The 17,103-nt window shown below is 37.5% G+C and overlaps 1 protein-coding gene across 2 annotated transcripts in view; it reads left to right on the forward strand.

The window, feature by feature from the left end:
- The window catches only part of LOC113028238 (melanopsin-A-like), a 33,514-nt gene extending 17,508 nt beyond the window's left edge, over positions 1 to 16,006 (forward strand). The window contains exons 8-11 of one of the 2 annotated variants that reach the window (XM_026178350.2): positions 1,567 to 1,738; positions 1,834 to 2,022; positions 6,983 to 7,054; positions 13,057 to 16,006. In XM_026178350.2, the coding sequence (XP_026034135.1) occupies positions 1,567 to 1,738; positions 1,834 to 2,022; positions 6,983 to 7,054; positions 13,057 to 13,257 (634 nt within the window). In that variant the 3' untranslated portion in view covers positions 13,258 to 16,006. The remainder of the gene's footprint in view (positions 1 to 1,566; positions 1,739 to 1,833; positions 2,023 to 6,982; positions 7,055 to 13,056) is intronic. The other variant, XM_080305420.1, reaches the window with a different exon arrangement.
- Positions 16,007 to 17,103: the final 1,097 nt, after the last annotated feature.

Raw genomic sequence — 17,103 nt, forward strand, 5'->3', positions numbered from 1 at the left:
TAACCAGAGGGTAAATGTGCCATCGCACAGAGCCGCATGACACTCCCAGTGACTCCTTTGCACTTCTTTAATCACATTCTAATATAAAAAAAATTGCGAACAAGCTACAAGTCTGGCCATGAACACTGGCCATGTGTTCGGCACCTCCTGCAACCTCCTGCAACACATGACACTCACACACACACACACACACATACACACCGATCCCACAAGAAAGTCCGATGCAATAACAATTTGGAGGGATTTAGATATATGTTACTCTGTAGAACATTTCAGTTCCAATCCTATTTTTCAGACTTTTGACCATATTTTCTGATTTGTGGGATGGTAAAAGCAGAAATTCAAAATCTGTACAAGAAATGAACAATGAAAAAGAATGCAAATGACTTCACTTTTTTAAAAATGTATTTAAATATTCAACTGGGGAAAAATTCTGATAATATTCATTAGCAGGCTATACTTTCATGTACACAATGCGCTTACTTTTGTTTTTGGCAGTAGTACGAGGACATTTGGCAGCAAATATCCTTGTATTTTGGAACTTTTGGAATTACTAACTTTCCAATTAGTAGATGACCTGCACTACCTCCTGATTTACAGCTGCCCCTAAAATTGTTGCCATGCTTACCATGAACATGCCTATGCACTAGTGAGTGTAAGTTCAAGCAAACTTGATCTGAGCAGACACTATGATCCCGTCTCCCCTTAAAGTACTCATCATGTCCATTTTATCATAACTTTGCTCCTTATCAAATTATTATTTTAAAGCTAATCCTTACATGGGGATTCATTCTGCACCTTAGCAACGGAGCCAATTCGTGTTGATTTTAAAGACACTACAAAGTGCTGGGTGAACATCAGCCTCAACCTACTTTATAATTTATTATCATTATTTTATTACTACTGTTTATTATTTGATCCTGCTTTTGTGTGGTAGTTGGCACATTCGCTTAACAATCAAAAGGTTCCAGCAGGAGACAAAAATCCCTTTCAGGTTTTATCAGGGAGAGAATTCCAGGTGAAACCACATCAAACATGCCAAGCTACCTGCTAACAACCCTACCCCACCCCTCACCCCCAAGTGAATAAGGCTGAAAATAGCTTATTTGGTTTTGTTTTGTGTTGTTACATGAATCACCGAAGCAACTAGAAACTGAATAGTAGTAAATGCATTAGTAAGGCAATAATTAAATAGTAGTAAAAGAGCAGTACACTGAAATAAAGGAAAAAACTGACTACAGTGACAACATGGGCAGTCTTGGTAGTTGTACCACAACCCCTTAAATGCACAGCATTAATCAAACTTGTATAGTGTAGAAAAGCACTATACTGTATATATATCTAGTTCATTTACCATTTACCAAACTTTAAGGAGCCAAGCCTCATGACTACTTTATTTTTTGTGGTATTCTCATCTTGATAACTTTTTAACATCCTAATTAAAAGCTGACATTTGTCTAATTCAGCTCCAGCTTGTAAGGATGTCATGCAGCCCCACACTTCACTATCATGTAATTAAAAAAAAAAAAGCAATTATGGATTGGAAAATTTCTCTGTCTCGTTCAGGTCAGCAATCAGCAGGTACGTTCCTTACCTCGGGGTATTGCTGTGTATGAAGAGCAGAGACCGTTTCAGCAGCAGCAGCTTCCAGTCCATCCGCCGATCAACCCTCACCAGCCAGTCAGAGTTCAAAGGCCCCAGCAGGACTCACAACTCTTCCCAGTCTGAGAGTGAATCAGTGAGTGTGGCTCATATTTAATATGTTTTGTATTTTATGTCCTTGTACAAAGGTTTAAAATATGGATTGCTGATTTCAGTCCTTTTCCATCTCAGGCCCAGTTCTCAGACACGGAGGAAGACTACTCTTCACGAACTCCTGTTAGTCGTCACTTGTCCGGTGATGCCAAACAGGTGCGTCACGCTAGCCAGAGGTCAAAGGTGAGAGGGTATAACACAGAGTACGAGAGAACCTCTGCTCACAACGCCACTGATCCAGCAATATGTCACCTGTCACCAATCACTGTGAGTATAAAAGCCTCACTTGTGTAAAGGTATTGCTGCTAACACGACAAAAAGTTCCATGATTCCAGTCTACTTGATTTTAATTAGCTTTGTCTCCCCTTCATTCTCATCTCCTTGTTCACTTTGAAAAAACCTTTCAGTGCTCAATAAGTGGAAGTCTCTTTCTGATCACCTGCACAGTGTCCTTCATTGTATTAAAAGCCTTCAGCCTGTGTTTATTTTGGGGAAGAGAGTTGCACAAGGTAAAATCTGTAGAGTAAGGTAGGGAGTCATTGCAAATTATGTTTGGCTCCTGAAAGAAGTAGAAAGAAGTTTTGATGCATTTTGAATGGGTGTACAATGGCCGGCTGACACAACACCACTGTTGAGGTACTTTGTATTGAATATTCCCTCTAAGTAAAACTGCACTGAAAGTCTTTCCCTTGCAGATGAATTCATAGCACACAACCCGTCGAATGACAGTTTAACTGCTTCTGTGCTTGCTTGTGACCAGATGTCCCTGTTATTGGTTCAGACGTAACAAACTCGTTCACTGACACAACTGTTTGGACACAGCTCTAATCACCAGAACTCTGATGTAAAAGTTGTTTCTCGAGGACAGAGTTTACTTTCTGTGCAAATTTGAGGTCTGCTGTGAAACTGCGGTTTCTAAATCCTCTTAAATTGTTGTTTGGGAGCTCGAGACATCGTCGATGTCATCATTGTTTAATTGCATATAACTTAAAGAGGACATATTGATGGGAGTCCACTTAAAATCCAGGCTAACTCAATGTTATGACCAGGGACTGTGTAATTGTGTTTCTGTGGTGCCAGAAAATAACGCTGATCTTGCTGGTTTGACTTTGCATTTCAGTATCACTCATATTGTCTGGTTACCAATGGGAACAGCTTTGAAAACAAATTCAAACCACAGAAAGAATTTCATAAAGAACAAGTACCTCACGGACTGCTATTGCTTTTAAATGACTCTCTGAAGCTGACATTTGCGAACTGTCTCAGTCTGAAATCTTCATGTCTGGAACTTTATTGTGATCACAGCTACTTTAAAATCAACCTGCATATAAACTCTGCCATCAGAAATACAGTAAAATGAAGAAAAGAGTGTCATGTTGGAATCAGCATGTATTGATGTCTACAACTCTGCATTATTACTCTATCACTAGTGACAAAAATGTAACTCACAGTTTCTCCACTGAGGGACATATGGTGTAAACAGCCAAGTGAAAGTGAATGTAAACCCACATAAAGTTTGTTTTTTAGACAGTGAGGGAGAAGCCAGCGACATTGAGGATAGAGAACAGGGGAAGATAAACAGTGGGTGTCATTGGAGCGGATTCAAACCTGGGCATATGGGTCGCTTGTTCAAGCCAGTGAGCTAAATTAGCACCCCACAAAGTGCCACTTTTAATTGCAAAACTCAGTAAATGAACAGCTGTAAGAGTTCACAGTGCAGGCAAATTTCTAACAAATAGGCTGTTAAATGGACTATAAACTCTCACAGTTTACAGCACATAAAGAACTCAAAGGAAAGTTTTATCCAAAAGTTTAACCTCCATCAATGTATTTATTGATTCAAAGGCTGGAAGTCACCTGTGGGTCAATCCATGTGGTTGTCATAGTTACATACTGTAAGTCGATCTGTTTGAGAGTAATAAACTGTCAAGGAGCATAAACAACCACCAGGTCACGACTCAGTTATACCACCATGGTTTAAAGAAGTGGAACATGCCTAGCATCCTCTTCTTCTTCTTCGCCTTTTTATTTATTGGCTGCTTCCTTTAGGGGTCACCACAGCGGACCGTCTGCTTCCATCCTGTCATATCCCTGTTAACCCTACCTTCACTGCATCCATGAATCTTCTCTGTGGTCTTCCTCTTCCTCTGCTGCTGGAGAGCTCCATCTTCAACATTCTTTGCCCAATATATCCACGATCCCTCCTCTGCACATGTCCAAACCATCTCTAACTCTAACTTCCTCTGACATACCCATTTCTAATCCTTTCCCTTCTGGTCATATCACCTTTATTTTGGAAGATTGTCACTAGTACATTATTAATCCTCTGCATCTTTCCTCCATCCTCGAAGCACCCCTACTATCTTCTCAACACACCCTTCATTTGTTAGATGTCCATCTCTCTTGTACATGGGGGAATACTTGTATTGTCATCATATTGGTTTTATACTCTAATTCAAACTAGGGAACAACATAACTGTGGGAAGGCATGAAAGGAGTCAAATGTTGATGCCTTTGTCACGTGAACGATTGCAGAACTGGGAATGGACCATTTTCAAAAACTATTGCATCTCCTCCTCTCTATAAAACCCTGCTTTTCTCTGTGCCTTTGAACATGTCAGCCTAGAACGTCTATAAACACTTTGGATTTCTGATGTGGACAGACAGCATAAAGCGGCCCTCACAATGCCATTCACACATCCTTTGACAGACAGCTCAAAATCCACAGTTTATGAGTAATTTGTGCTAACCCACATGTGACCTCAAATACTAAATGCCTGAGCCTCCCCACCAGACAATCACAGTTCTGTAAGCCTTTCTCTCCCCCCCCCCCCCTCTCTCTCTCTCTGTCTTTTATTAGTGAAGATCAGCTTGCAATGGCATTTTGTCATTTTTAGCTGGCTGTGACCTAACTAAAAATGACAGAAGTTGCTGGCAGCAAGTGAAATTGGCTGTCGAGTATCTTAAAAATAAACCCAGCATTAGTTTTCATTCATATCACATCTATAATTTAAGCTTTATCGACTTAGTCACTTTATCAGCCCCTTCAAGCGTCACACATGTGTTTAATTTGCATTTATGTTGTTTAGGATGTTAGAGTAATGTCATAAAATTTGTCCAATAAAATTTGAACACGAGTAGATAATTTTGCATGGTAGTGTTCACAAACTAAGAAACCCAGCGTACACAGAAGTTACCAGGTGTGTAATAGTTTCTGGTACTGGAGGCCATCCACACCAGCTGTCAGCGATTGCTCTAGCTTTTGGCAACTAAGTGGCAGAAGCCAACTGATCTTTTTATGATTGATCACTCTTAATGCACTCACCACCTTAAACTGAGAGCTTCCATTGTCCTGTGTTACCCAGTGTTGCAACTGAAACCACCATGTAATTGAATCATCATGAAAATCTATATTTTAACTCATAAACCATTTTAAACCATTTTTAATTAAAATAAATTAATGTTTAGTGTTTAGAAATTAATGGCTCATTGGCTGGTGTAGGAAAAAAATTATAAACCTCTCAATTCTGACATGTTCAGAAGCTAATTAACAACAATTTATTATTTAACAGCTTGTTCTGAATAATTCCTCAGTATCATCTCACATTCTTGTGTCAAGTGTCGCCCAGACATTTTATTTGTTTCATAAAAACCTGAAAAAAACCCTCTTGCTGTTGACAGGCCAGTGATAGCAACAGGTCTTTTTATGTGGGACATGCAGTATATGGAGCATTTCCGTCTCCCTCTAATCATCTTAGTTCACAGCAATAAAAATAATACAAGCAATCCACATGTATGCATGATGCAAACACACACATGCAGGCAAACCGCCACGCAGGTCAGGTTCACTGAGGACTCTGATACAGAGGGTGCAAACACTAATCCAGTAATCTGGGACTTTCAGACTTAATCCACAGTTTGCATGATGCGGCCCCGTGTTTAAAAGTACTGCACTTGTTGGCAGTGGAAGAAAGCCCCTGACTGCTACCTCCATCTTTAGTCAGTAGTTTGTATACATGTTTACATGACATATACACTCACACACTGTTACCTATACACAGTCATCATGACTGTCAATTTCAATTTATGAGAGTGTTTAAGAGGGCTGGCATTTTAACTGTACGATTATTTTTGTTGATATAGTTTGTTGTGCTGTTAAACTGCACTGAATTAAACAAGGTCCTGTTATTTAGCCTAGCATCAGTCAACATAATAAAATTTAAGTAAAAGACTACTTTGAACAGATAAGTATAAAGACTGAATTGTTTCTTCCATTTTCCTATTGAGCTAGCCAACCTGCTGTTTTACTGAGACATCATGAGCATCCAGCTCAAATTAAAGATGTGGATTAATTTTGATGGTGAGAAAGAGCATTGAAAATTACAGGGTTTTTAATAATTTTTGAGACATTCTGATGACACACTGATTCAGATTTCAAAGGGCAATAAAAAAAATAAATAAATATATAGATAGATATATATATATAGATATCTATATATATAGATATATATTTAGATATTTATATATATATAGATATAGACATATATTTATAGATATATAAAATGTATTAAAATTTCATAGCAATCATTATATATATATCCAAACTTTAAAAAAAAAAAAGAAATTATGAGTTTCTTTTATGCATTGTTGTGAAATATAACGTTTTCGCATGTTATAAAGACGAATATTCAGAAATTCTAAATAACAATAATAGTTTAGTGTGTGTGCACAAATATGTTAAATTGTAGGAGTGATGGCCTTTTTGTTCATATTTTAATGAGCTAATACTTGTAGATTATTTTATGTATCTGTCTCAAATTACAGATCCTGATTCAATATTCATGGCAAGAAAGACCAGTGAAAATTTTAGGAATTTATCTGTGATCGTTTTTGTGTTATTCATTTTCTGAGTGCAAAAAAATGGTCTGAAAGTGGGTTGTCTGACCATTTTTAAAATATATTTTTACCAGTGGTTTGAATATTTGCAATTCTGGTTTTATATACCCATATTTAGACCGACTTTAAAACTTTTTTTATGCAATTGGGGCTGCTTAATTAGAAGACGTTCTAATAATTTGCTGATTTGAGAGGGACCGATCCTCATGTTTTCCTGCTTTTTTGGGGCGGGTCTGCATTCAGTAAAAGTTACCTGAAGGCCCAAATAGCACAAAAGCTGTTGTGAGTATAACTGATAATAAATGGCTGTGTTTATGTGCACACTCTTCAGGCTCTGACAGAACCTGAAGGCATCTCCATGTCGGACATCAGTCTGCAGCCAACCAGCAATCTGCCAGCTTCTGTAAGAATCCACCGATCACCCTTTTTCTTTTTGCCACACATGTAGTAAATAGTTTTTTTCTACTAATAAATAGTATCTGTGTACATTAAACATACTTAAACAACCTCCATGATCCAAAAACTTCTAGAAATGTTCTTTATCCATCCTCTCAGAATAACTGTAAGAACATCATATAGTACAAATCATTAGTTCACCTTTATTTTTTAATGTTGTTTTTTCTAGCATGTGTACTTCCGTCCATTATGGTTTGGTCCAGCTATTAATTTGGTTTATCACAAACTTCAAACTAAAGTACTACAGTATGAAGCACATTCTCAGGGCAGTGGATTCCTGCCAACATAACAAAAAAAGCAATCTTCATGTTTTTTATTAAACATGTTCCACATTATATTGAAAAATCTTGATACATACTCTGCTAAATTATTTCACTTTACCAAGATTCCTTTCCTCTTACATCACATTAGCTTTTCATGTTGCTGCAACAAGGACAAGACACAGTCAGGATGTTTTTGTGTATCATGGCTTTGGACTGCTTTCATACTCTTTTGTGCTCCTGGAAATCATTATTGTGTTTGTATTTGATGTCAGATTAGATCAGTGGCTATCAATGGGAAAAGGATCCAGTCAACACATCAGTTGCTTTCATCAGATTAAGTCTGTATGTTGTTACAAGCACAAGTACTTATAAGCTGAAAATGCATAACAGTGCTGCATGTTTCCCTGTGCCTGGATTGTTTTTTCCCATGTTAGGTTAATTGAGGTTCTAGGCTGTAGGTATGGATTTGAATGTGAATTAACAGTCTCTGTGTTGTTGCTGTGATGGTCTGGTGATCTGTCAGACTGGCATTCAGCAGTTCAGTACGGTGATTAGTAAATGTACAGTTTTCTTTTGTCTGCTTGTAAACTTTTCACTACATGATTCAGTAGCCGGTGCAATCACCATTAGCAGCAATAACTTGAAGTAATCATTATTTTGTATTAGTAATTCGGTTTTTCACATTGTTGTGGAGGAATTTTGGCCCCCTCTTCTTTCCAGCATTGCTTTAGTTCATTGAGGTTTGTGGGCATTCATCCACAGATCTCTTAATGTCCTGCCACAACATTTCAATCGTTTTAAGTTCTGGACTTTGATTGGGCTGTGCTGCCTTCTTTCTAGAGAAAATATATTACTTTTGGCAGTTCTTCCAAACAAGACATACTTTTTCAGTCTTTCTAATTGTACTGTTATGAACTTGAACATTTTACATGCTAACTGAGTCTGAGTCTGAGTCTGAGATGATCTTTCTCTGAGCATTGAATTGCGTATCCACTGGTCTGAATGTTCCAGACATGCAAACTGCTAAAACTTCAGCTGCTATAGAGGTGTTCACACTGATGATCAATTAGTTGTGTACAACTGATTAACAGCGCCTGACTGACACTTACTTTCCTAATTCCTACAGAAGAAGTAATGGTTTTAAATTTTCTTTTTCATCGTGGGGCTGACTAGATTTGTTGCAGCAGATGTATTTTTCTGTTCATATTAAGTTACTTCAGCATAACAGTATTTCACTTAACATTGTTTGAATGTATGAATATACACAGATTAAACCATAAAATGACATTCCTGCCAGTGCCAGTGTTTATGCACAACTTAACCTTGTTCAAGGAGTTTTCAGTATTTGTTGCTGTTGAATGAGAAGCCACTTCTTGCTCAATAACTTTGATTTAATTTTTTTTTTAAGTTTTAAGAAAATCAAGAACGCTTTGTGTTTTAGCCTGACCTCTCAACAAGTAACCTTCACCATTTAAGCCAACTCTGCAGTAATGAGGGTGGAGGACAAGAGACGCATTATGCACAACATCAGTGTGCATGCTTAAGTATGCTTGGGCAAGATCTGAACTCTGAACAAGATCAGCAACTGTGTGTGAAAGTGGCCGATAGAAACAATTATGAGGCATTTTGTCTAAAGTGCTTTGATTTTTTTCAAGCCGAGTAGCAAAGCACTTTATAAGAACCAGTTCATTTACTGTTTACAACAAAGGTTATTAAGGTTCCTTAAAGTGAAAAGCTCACTGCCTAATTAGGAGGTATCGCTCTGCCTCTAATTTCAGCTTCTCTCTTGGGCTGTGTCTTTGCATCAAAAAGGTTCTAGTAATTTCCTGGCTGGCTGGGGCTTTTTTGTGCTTTGGTCAGTTGGGTTAATTGGTGATTCTAAATTGGCTATGGATGTAAAGTAGATCAAGTGGGTAGACCAAAGTCCTGTCTGTGTGGGTAAATGTGCATTGCACTCCAAAGACCTCTGGCAGGTCAGTAAGACTAAATGTCAGTCTATTTCCATTAACCTCTGCTCATTTTGTAATGAGAATGAATGCTCTATTCACAGAAATCCAGGAATCGGAATACTTTGAATCAGGCTTTGAAAAAGTAAATCGTGGCCAGTGTTTCAGTTAACAATGCAGAGGGGCAGTTGTGTCCTAATTTCACTGTAGTTACAGTGTAGACTAGCTGAAAGCAAATGGCATATATTGGTACAAAGATTGTGGATGACTGTGTTATGTTAAGCTCATGGTCATGTGATCACCAAAATAACTCTAATGGTCCATCCATCGATCTCTTATCCAGCTTGTGTCAAACTGAGGCTGGAGCTGAGGCTGAAGCTGAGGCTGGTAAAGAGGAGGAAAACAGTACGTCACTCTATCAGAGAGACATCAACAAGTTACCTAACATCCACGTCTTTGGTTTGTGGGGGAAAACCCACTCAGGCACTGGTGGATGTGCAACCTCCTGCTTGGCAGATAACACAGGAAATCTTTAACCCAGCTGGACGTTCAAATCCCACTGGGATGAAAAGGAAACATTGCTAAATTCTGCATAACTGTGCATCAATGTAATAATTAGTTTTTGGTTACTTAAAAGGAATGATATTTGGTGTACATAAAACAGAGCTACTTTTCTTTCCAATAAATGCAAATCATTGTATTTGCTGTGTTTATGGATTTTTTAAGATATTTACATATTTTAACATTTATGATCTATGCATTGGAAAATTGCTGGTTTACACAGGTATGATATAGACTAGGGTATTTTTTCACAGCACGTTTGTAAATTATATGGAAAAGGAGGAAAACTGTAAGGATAATCAATGCCGTTAATGATAGCTGTATTCCATTTAGATGAGCTAAATAAGGGGATGGTAATGGTACATAGTGGTTCACTGATGAGAGTCTGACTTAATAGAACAGTGTTATCGTTAACATAGCACCACTTGTGTTTTTCCTGCTATAATGAGTCAAAATATGTGCAGAGAAGAAGGTTTGTTGGCAATAGTTTGATTTTTTGTCACCACTTTAACATTTAAATAATATTTTCTATCAGTCTTTCCCAATTGTCTGCACTAATTTTTTTTTAGGTTTAGTTTTAGGCTGACTGTGTAGCTGAATAGGCCAATAACTTAAAATAAGAGGACAGTAATTTAAAATGATTGGCAAATATCTTTAGAAATGTTTTCTTTTGCCGAGTCTAGGAGATCTAATTAGCCGTGCTTTCTGTCCATTCATGGTTAATTCATTTCCTGCTGCTATGACGCTGCTTTATTAATCGAACCTTGTAGAATATCAAAGGCATGAAGGGTGCTTCTTGTCAACCTTTCTCTCACTATACACACCCAAACCTATAATTAGAATATAACATAAAAATAAGTCATATTTTCATATTATTAGCACTTGTGGTTCATAAAGATGAAGATGAAAAAATATTGCCAAGAACAACCTGAGTTTGAACAAGTTACTGAATTACATTCACAGAGAAATTTTTAATGGCAACTTTACAACATAAAGTATATAAAATGTCTAAAATGATTTACTTGTTACATGTGGTGTAATTTGAGTGTATTTAGCTCTTTCTCATGTTGTAGGTGTCCAATACAGCTATTTGGTCAAAAGTAAGGTACCCTTTGGCATTTATACTGCATTTGGACAATGTAACAACTTTTTTTCCCCTGAATCATATCTATCCTATCAAAGTGAAAGTAAAAATAGACTGACTTGTTCCTCCAAAATCCTGCTAATTTTGTATCCATTTAACCATTACCAAATTTTATGGATACAGTAGAGAAAGTGAAAAAAGAAAAAAATACTACTACTATGAGGAATATAAATGCTCGATTCAATTCATTTACTTCAAGGCACTTTACATTGTCAGGCAAAGACCCTACAGTAATACTGAGAAACTCCTAAGAATCAAACAAACCCTTATGCTAAAGCACTTGGTGACAGTGGGAAAGAAATACTCACTTTTAAAAGAAATAAACCTCCAGCAGACTCAAGGGTGGACAACAATCTGCCACGACCCTTTTAGGGGTGAGGAGAGGAAGACAGAACAAAAGATATGCTGTGAAAATGCACAGAGGGGTATAAACACATAGAAAACAAAAAAATTGGAGGAAGAAGAAACACTCTGGAAAGTTCCCAGCAGCCAAAGCCTAATGCAGCATAACTGAGTGAAGATTAAGGGTTACCTGATCCAGTTCTAACTATAAGCTATATCAAAAATCAAAGTTTTAAAACTAATCTTAAAAGTAGAGAGGCTTTTTGTCTCCTGAATCCAAAGAGTGAACTGAAAGCTGAAGGCTATGCCTCATATTCTACTTTTAAATGCCCTAGGAATCACAAAAAAAGCCAGTAGTCTGGGAGCAAAGTGCTCTATTGGGGTGATGTGATACAATGAGGTCTTTAAGATAAGATGGAGCCTGATTATTCAAGACCTTTTATACGAGGAGAAGGACTTTAAAATACATTCTGGATGCAATAGGGAGTCAGTGAAGACAAGACAATGTGGGTGAAATGACCTCTCTCTTTCCTGTCCCTGCAGCAGTTTTGATCAACTGAAGGCTTTTCAGGGAGTTTTCAGGGAGTTTTTCAGCACAGCCGGATAATAACGGATTACAGTAGTCCAGCCTAGCAGCAACAAATTCATGAACTAGTTTTTCCTTACTATGTTACTGGAGCCCAAGGTAATGCCAGAACAAGTATCTGGTTAGACATGATATCTCCAAGTTTTTTAGGGCCAAGTGCAATAACCTTTGTTTCATCTGAATTTAAAAGCAGGAAATTTGAGGCCATTAGAGGTCTCTGAAACAGTTTAACTAATTAGTGTGTGTTTTCTGAGTTCATGGATAGATAAAGCTGGGTTACATCTGCATTGTAATTCCTTTGAATGACACTGCAGATAATCATTTAGAATGCAAACAGAACTGATCCTCACATAGAACCCTGTGGGACTCCATAATTACCTTTTGTGTGTGAATATACCCCTGTGGGTAAACTGCCCTATTTTCTGAAAACACTTTCCCGATGAGTTTATGAGCCCCGTCGCGCTCTTCAGATAATACTGAATAAAAAAACAAGTCCATACAGGTCTACTCAATTGTCAATTCTGCAGTACACACACAGGATTGAAACATTGTTTCCCCCACTTATGGTGTGCAACTACAAATTAAAAGATCTAATCAAGTCAAGAGCTATAACTGCTCTGAACCTCTATTGTGCTCCTGGTCGGGCTATTGCTTGGAACAGGAACAAGACAACTGCTATCTTTAGTATTACAAAATTCTCCCATTGATTTCTTTTTAGTAATAGTGTGCACTTCCTATACAAAAGCACAATTATACTTAAATATACTCAGCTACACTACTTTGTACCTCTAGAGAAGAACTATTGATTTCGTGAGGTTGACCAAGTTAAACTATCAAACTTCATTAAGGGCTCTGTCAGAAAGCCATTCATCAATCTATCCAATCAATACCTTTGATCAGCCGTGTTGCTCTAGCAGATTAAGTGGAAAAGAGCTGTGTTAATGTAAACTGGACAAACATCTGATAACATTTTATTCAGTGCTTTCTTAACTAGCAACTCTCTGTTTCATTCCGTTTTTCAAATTTCCAACCACTGACTGACAATGGGAATGATAATACGTGAACACCTGAACACCTCTTCTTGTCTCTCGCTCTCTGTTTGCACAGCTGGACAATGTCATGAGGGAGTCAGGGCCAAGGACTGTGTGCAAGACCACATCGTCTGTCATCGTCACCTCCATATCCAGCCCGTCAATATTGCACAGTCCCCCAGGTTACCATGGCAACTTCAAATTGACCAAAAGTCACAGCCCAGTTGCCAAGGAGACCCTTGACATAGCCATGCTGGAGACAACAGCTTTACCATGAACAGCCAGAAAGGAGTGAAAGCGTGTGAAAGTGTGCGTATGTATGCTTCAGTATTTCTCCCCAATTGGGAACTTTTCTTACTAGCATGCTGTTTGCGGGTTATGATAACTGTGGACCCTAGCATTGTTTTTATGCATGCAGTGTACAAGTATGTGTGCGTGTGTGCCCAGTAAATTTATGCATGTGTTTGCACTCATTTGGATTTTTGTCATTTCTGACATATCATGGTGGCTGGAGATTGTTTACCTCAACTGTAAGTAAACTAGCCTTAAACACAAAATGTGAAAGGTGGAGTCGCACTCGGATCACACCTGACCTTTCTAGACATGCTTTCCGGTCATACTTTGTGAGATTTGCCATAAACGGAGATGTTCTTTCTGAATTATTTCAATTTCAAAGTGAAATGTGAATATTCTTTATCTTTACATACAGAAGTCGAATGGCTACTGATGTCATCAGTTTATTCTGCGGTGTTACAACTGAAAGTTTTAAAAAATGTTGAGATTTTATTTTGTGCATAGCGTTTATGTTAATGCGTAGCTACGGAAAAGTGTCAGAATCCTACTTTTGAATTAAGAACCTATTCATGCAAATGAAAAGCATGTTTTCAAACCAATTCTACAATAAAATAGAATCAGAGTTCTTGTTTTTCTTTTACAGTGTTTGCCGATTAAAGAATGTACTCTAAATGATGTATCTAGTATAAATAATGGACCAGACATTTTGTATATTAAAACTGATTAAAATGACTGCTGATAATGTGGAAAAACTGGGCGCACTACTGATCTCAAACGTTACCTATTTAAGTCACGTTAAAATTGTAGTGTTCAGCTCCTGCTCCATCTGTACCCACACAGTGTTTGCTGAAAAGCTCTACGTGTTGAAACCTGCTGAAATTTCAGAATGACAGAAACAAAGTACAAAACTTTAATGAAAAGTGTAAAAAAAGATATACAAAGGTCCTCCACAGTTAGGAATTCACCTATGAAGATTAAAGCATTTTTTGTGACTAATCAAAATCGAAAACCTCGCCCACACCCACCAATATTCCACTTCAAGGTTATCCCCCTTGAGCACCAATGGATGGCTTTGAGCACTTCTGCTATTTTTAGATTGCTCTATGCAATTTTTGTATGCCCACACTAACTAGTTAACCACTTCTATTGTTCAAATTAAATTTCACTTTGAACAACACAAGTTCACAAAAAGCCAAATCTGCTGAGTTAGGCCTCACGCCGAGAAACTGCTAACAACTGTTTGGCAACCAATGGAAGAGCAAAATAAGTAACCTGGCAAATACTTGCCAGGTTAGAGAATACCTACCTACTTTTCAACCAGTTAAGTGAAACTGGTTGAACAGAGATATATGGTACTGCAAGAAAACCTCCTAGGAACTGCTAGCAGTTTTAAGTCAAAGATGTAACTTTTGAAACGTGTTGATTTCAACAGTAAGGCACAGCTTTAACTTTGAAGATGAACATTCTTTGTTTCTCATTTGCATTATAAGGTTCACTGCCACATGGTTGTTAGTTAGCAAGTGTTTGCAGGCAAATCAGCGCAAAGCAGCAACAAGGAGGTTTTTTTCAATCAAAACCCTCTTAACAATTTATTTCACCTAACAATTGCTAGCAATCACAAAGTCATTGGGGTAGTACAACCAAGTCTGAAAAGTTGAATGTGGCTTGTAGTGTAAAGTGCTTTGAGTGGTTAGTGAAACTTAAAAAGCACTATTTAAATGCCAACCTTCTCCACATGATAGCTAGTTTAGTTTTGCACAGAATTTGAGGTCTGCTGTCTCGAGGCCGTCAAAATTTGATTTCTGGGGACAGAATGTAGCAGGAGTGCTGGAACCCATCTGATTGCACACAAGGACATGGCCTTAGAAGGATTAAATTAGAAACCGATTAATTAAAAAACAAATTAAAATGCACCTGCTGGATTTGTACCACTGATTACATCTTTATCTGACTTAACATTAAAAAACAAGTAACAAAACTTTTATTTGACATGTTTCTAGACTTGGCAATCAGACACACATATACACACATGTAACAGGACAGAAGAGAAGAGTAACTTTGTCATTGATTTTTCCATTCATGGTGACATCAAGCAATACAGATCATACTCAGCAGGTCACAAATGGGTTACAACAGAACAGCAGGTCACCCAACAACACAGTATGAGCGTGTTTGCACGTGTACTGGATGTCCTAGTGTATTTTGCATCACCCCAGATGCCATAATTTAACATATAGATGTATAGGTGACAGTTTGTGAAATCATTCTTTCCCCTAAACATGTTTAGTTCACTTTAGTTTAGTACCGTTATCTCACAAATACAACACTGTTTGTCCACCTCCATACGTGTCCAGTTCCTTTTGAGAGTCCTCAGGTTGCTGCATCATTGACTATGATTGTAAAAACCTTTTTCTTCATGCCTCAGCATAAAATCTAACTCTTGATGTCATTTCTGTCAAATAATGTATTGCGTATTCAAATCTTAGCTAAAAATGCAAGACTTTTTAAAATCTGTTTTCATTATTGCTCATTTGTCTTGTAGTATCTGTTAATGAATGTATTAAAAAAATACATATTTGAAATATTATGACATGAAAAATGTAAATATTATAAATATGTTGACTTTAAAATCTGCTTTGATGAAGTGAAGGTAAATTTGTTTTCTTTGTATAAAATGTTTTGTGTTGTTTTTATTTATTTTTCTAAATAAAAGATCTCGCTAAATTCTGGAAGGTTGGTTTTGTGATCTTTAAACTTAGTATGTCTTAACTCTTATAGTAAACCATATGCTCTTAAAAATTGCCATCACCAAGTGCTGAAGTGATTTTGTTCAGTTTGTTAAATCTCCAAGCGTCAGATGGTTTTATTCAGTTTTAAAAACTTGGTCTCAAAAGGCAAAACGTTTGTAAGATATTAAAGGTATTTCACATGCATTAATATGCCCATGTGCCCATGTTAGTCTTTTTTCAGTTTAATTTCAGTTGTCTTTAAACACATTACTTAAGTCAACATAAGATGACAATGATGATGATGGATACTTTATATATCATATATTTGTGAAATTCTTATGTTAAGTGAAATTAATGATTAAATGTGGGTTAAAAGAGTTCCGGAGATCTCCCTGTGGACAGTTACCAGAACAGGAAGTGGTGTAATAAAGGTGCTCTGTTGCCTGTCCACTAGGTGGTGCAGTGGGTGGTCAAGATTATGCATGATGGACAACAGTTTGTTCCGTGACCTCTTCTGCACCGCAGCTTCAAAAGTGTCCACTGTCCAGCCAATCACTGCTAATCCTGATCAGTTTATTAAGTCTGTTGGCATCATCAGCTCCAATGCTGTTCTCCCAGCAGATTGCAGCAAAGTAAACTGCACTCACCACAACAGACTGACAGAAAATCTCCATCATTTTCTGGACATATTGAAGGATCTCTGATTAGTAAACAGAGCCTGCTCATCCCGTCTGGTATACAGCCTCTGTGTTGTTCATTTTAACTCCACTTAAAGACTTAATTTTGTCCAGTTTGCCCAGAATTTCTTGTGTGTCGGATCTCTCAGGTGTCTCTTAATGGTGCCCTTCAATGTGTGTCTGTAAGCTGTTGTGCATAAGTGGTATGAGAAACAAACAGAACAAATGAGCTTCAATGACATCTTTGCTATGTGATCATGCTTGTTATTCATTGCAGGAAAGTAATTTCCGAAAAGTGTTCACACTCATGTGAGTGTGTGTTTCACACTCCTCTGAGACATTCTTAGTCAGTTTGTTTTTCATTGCTGACACATGCATAGGATTCATCACACTGTAGATAAGCCCTAATTATACAGTAACAAG

The sequence above is a fragment of the Astatotilapia calliptera genome, chromosome 8, assembly GCF_964374335.1.
Source record: "Astatotilapia calliptera chromosome 8, fAstCal68.1, whole genome shotgun sequence".
Lineage (NCBI taxonomy): Eukaryota > Metazoa > Chordata > Actinopteri > Cichliformes > Cichlidae > Astatotilapia > Astatotilapia calliptera.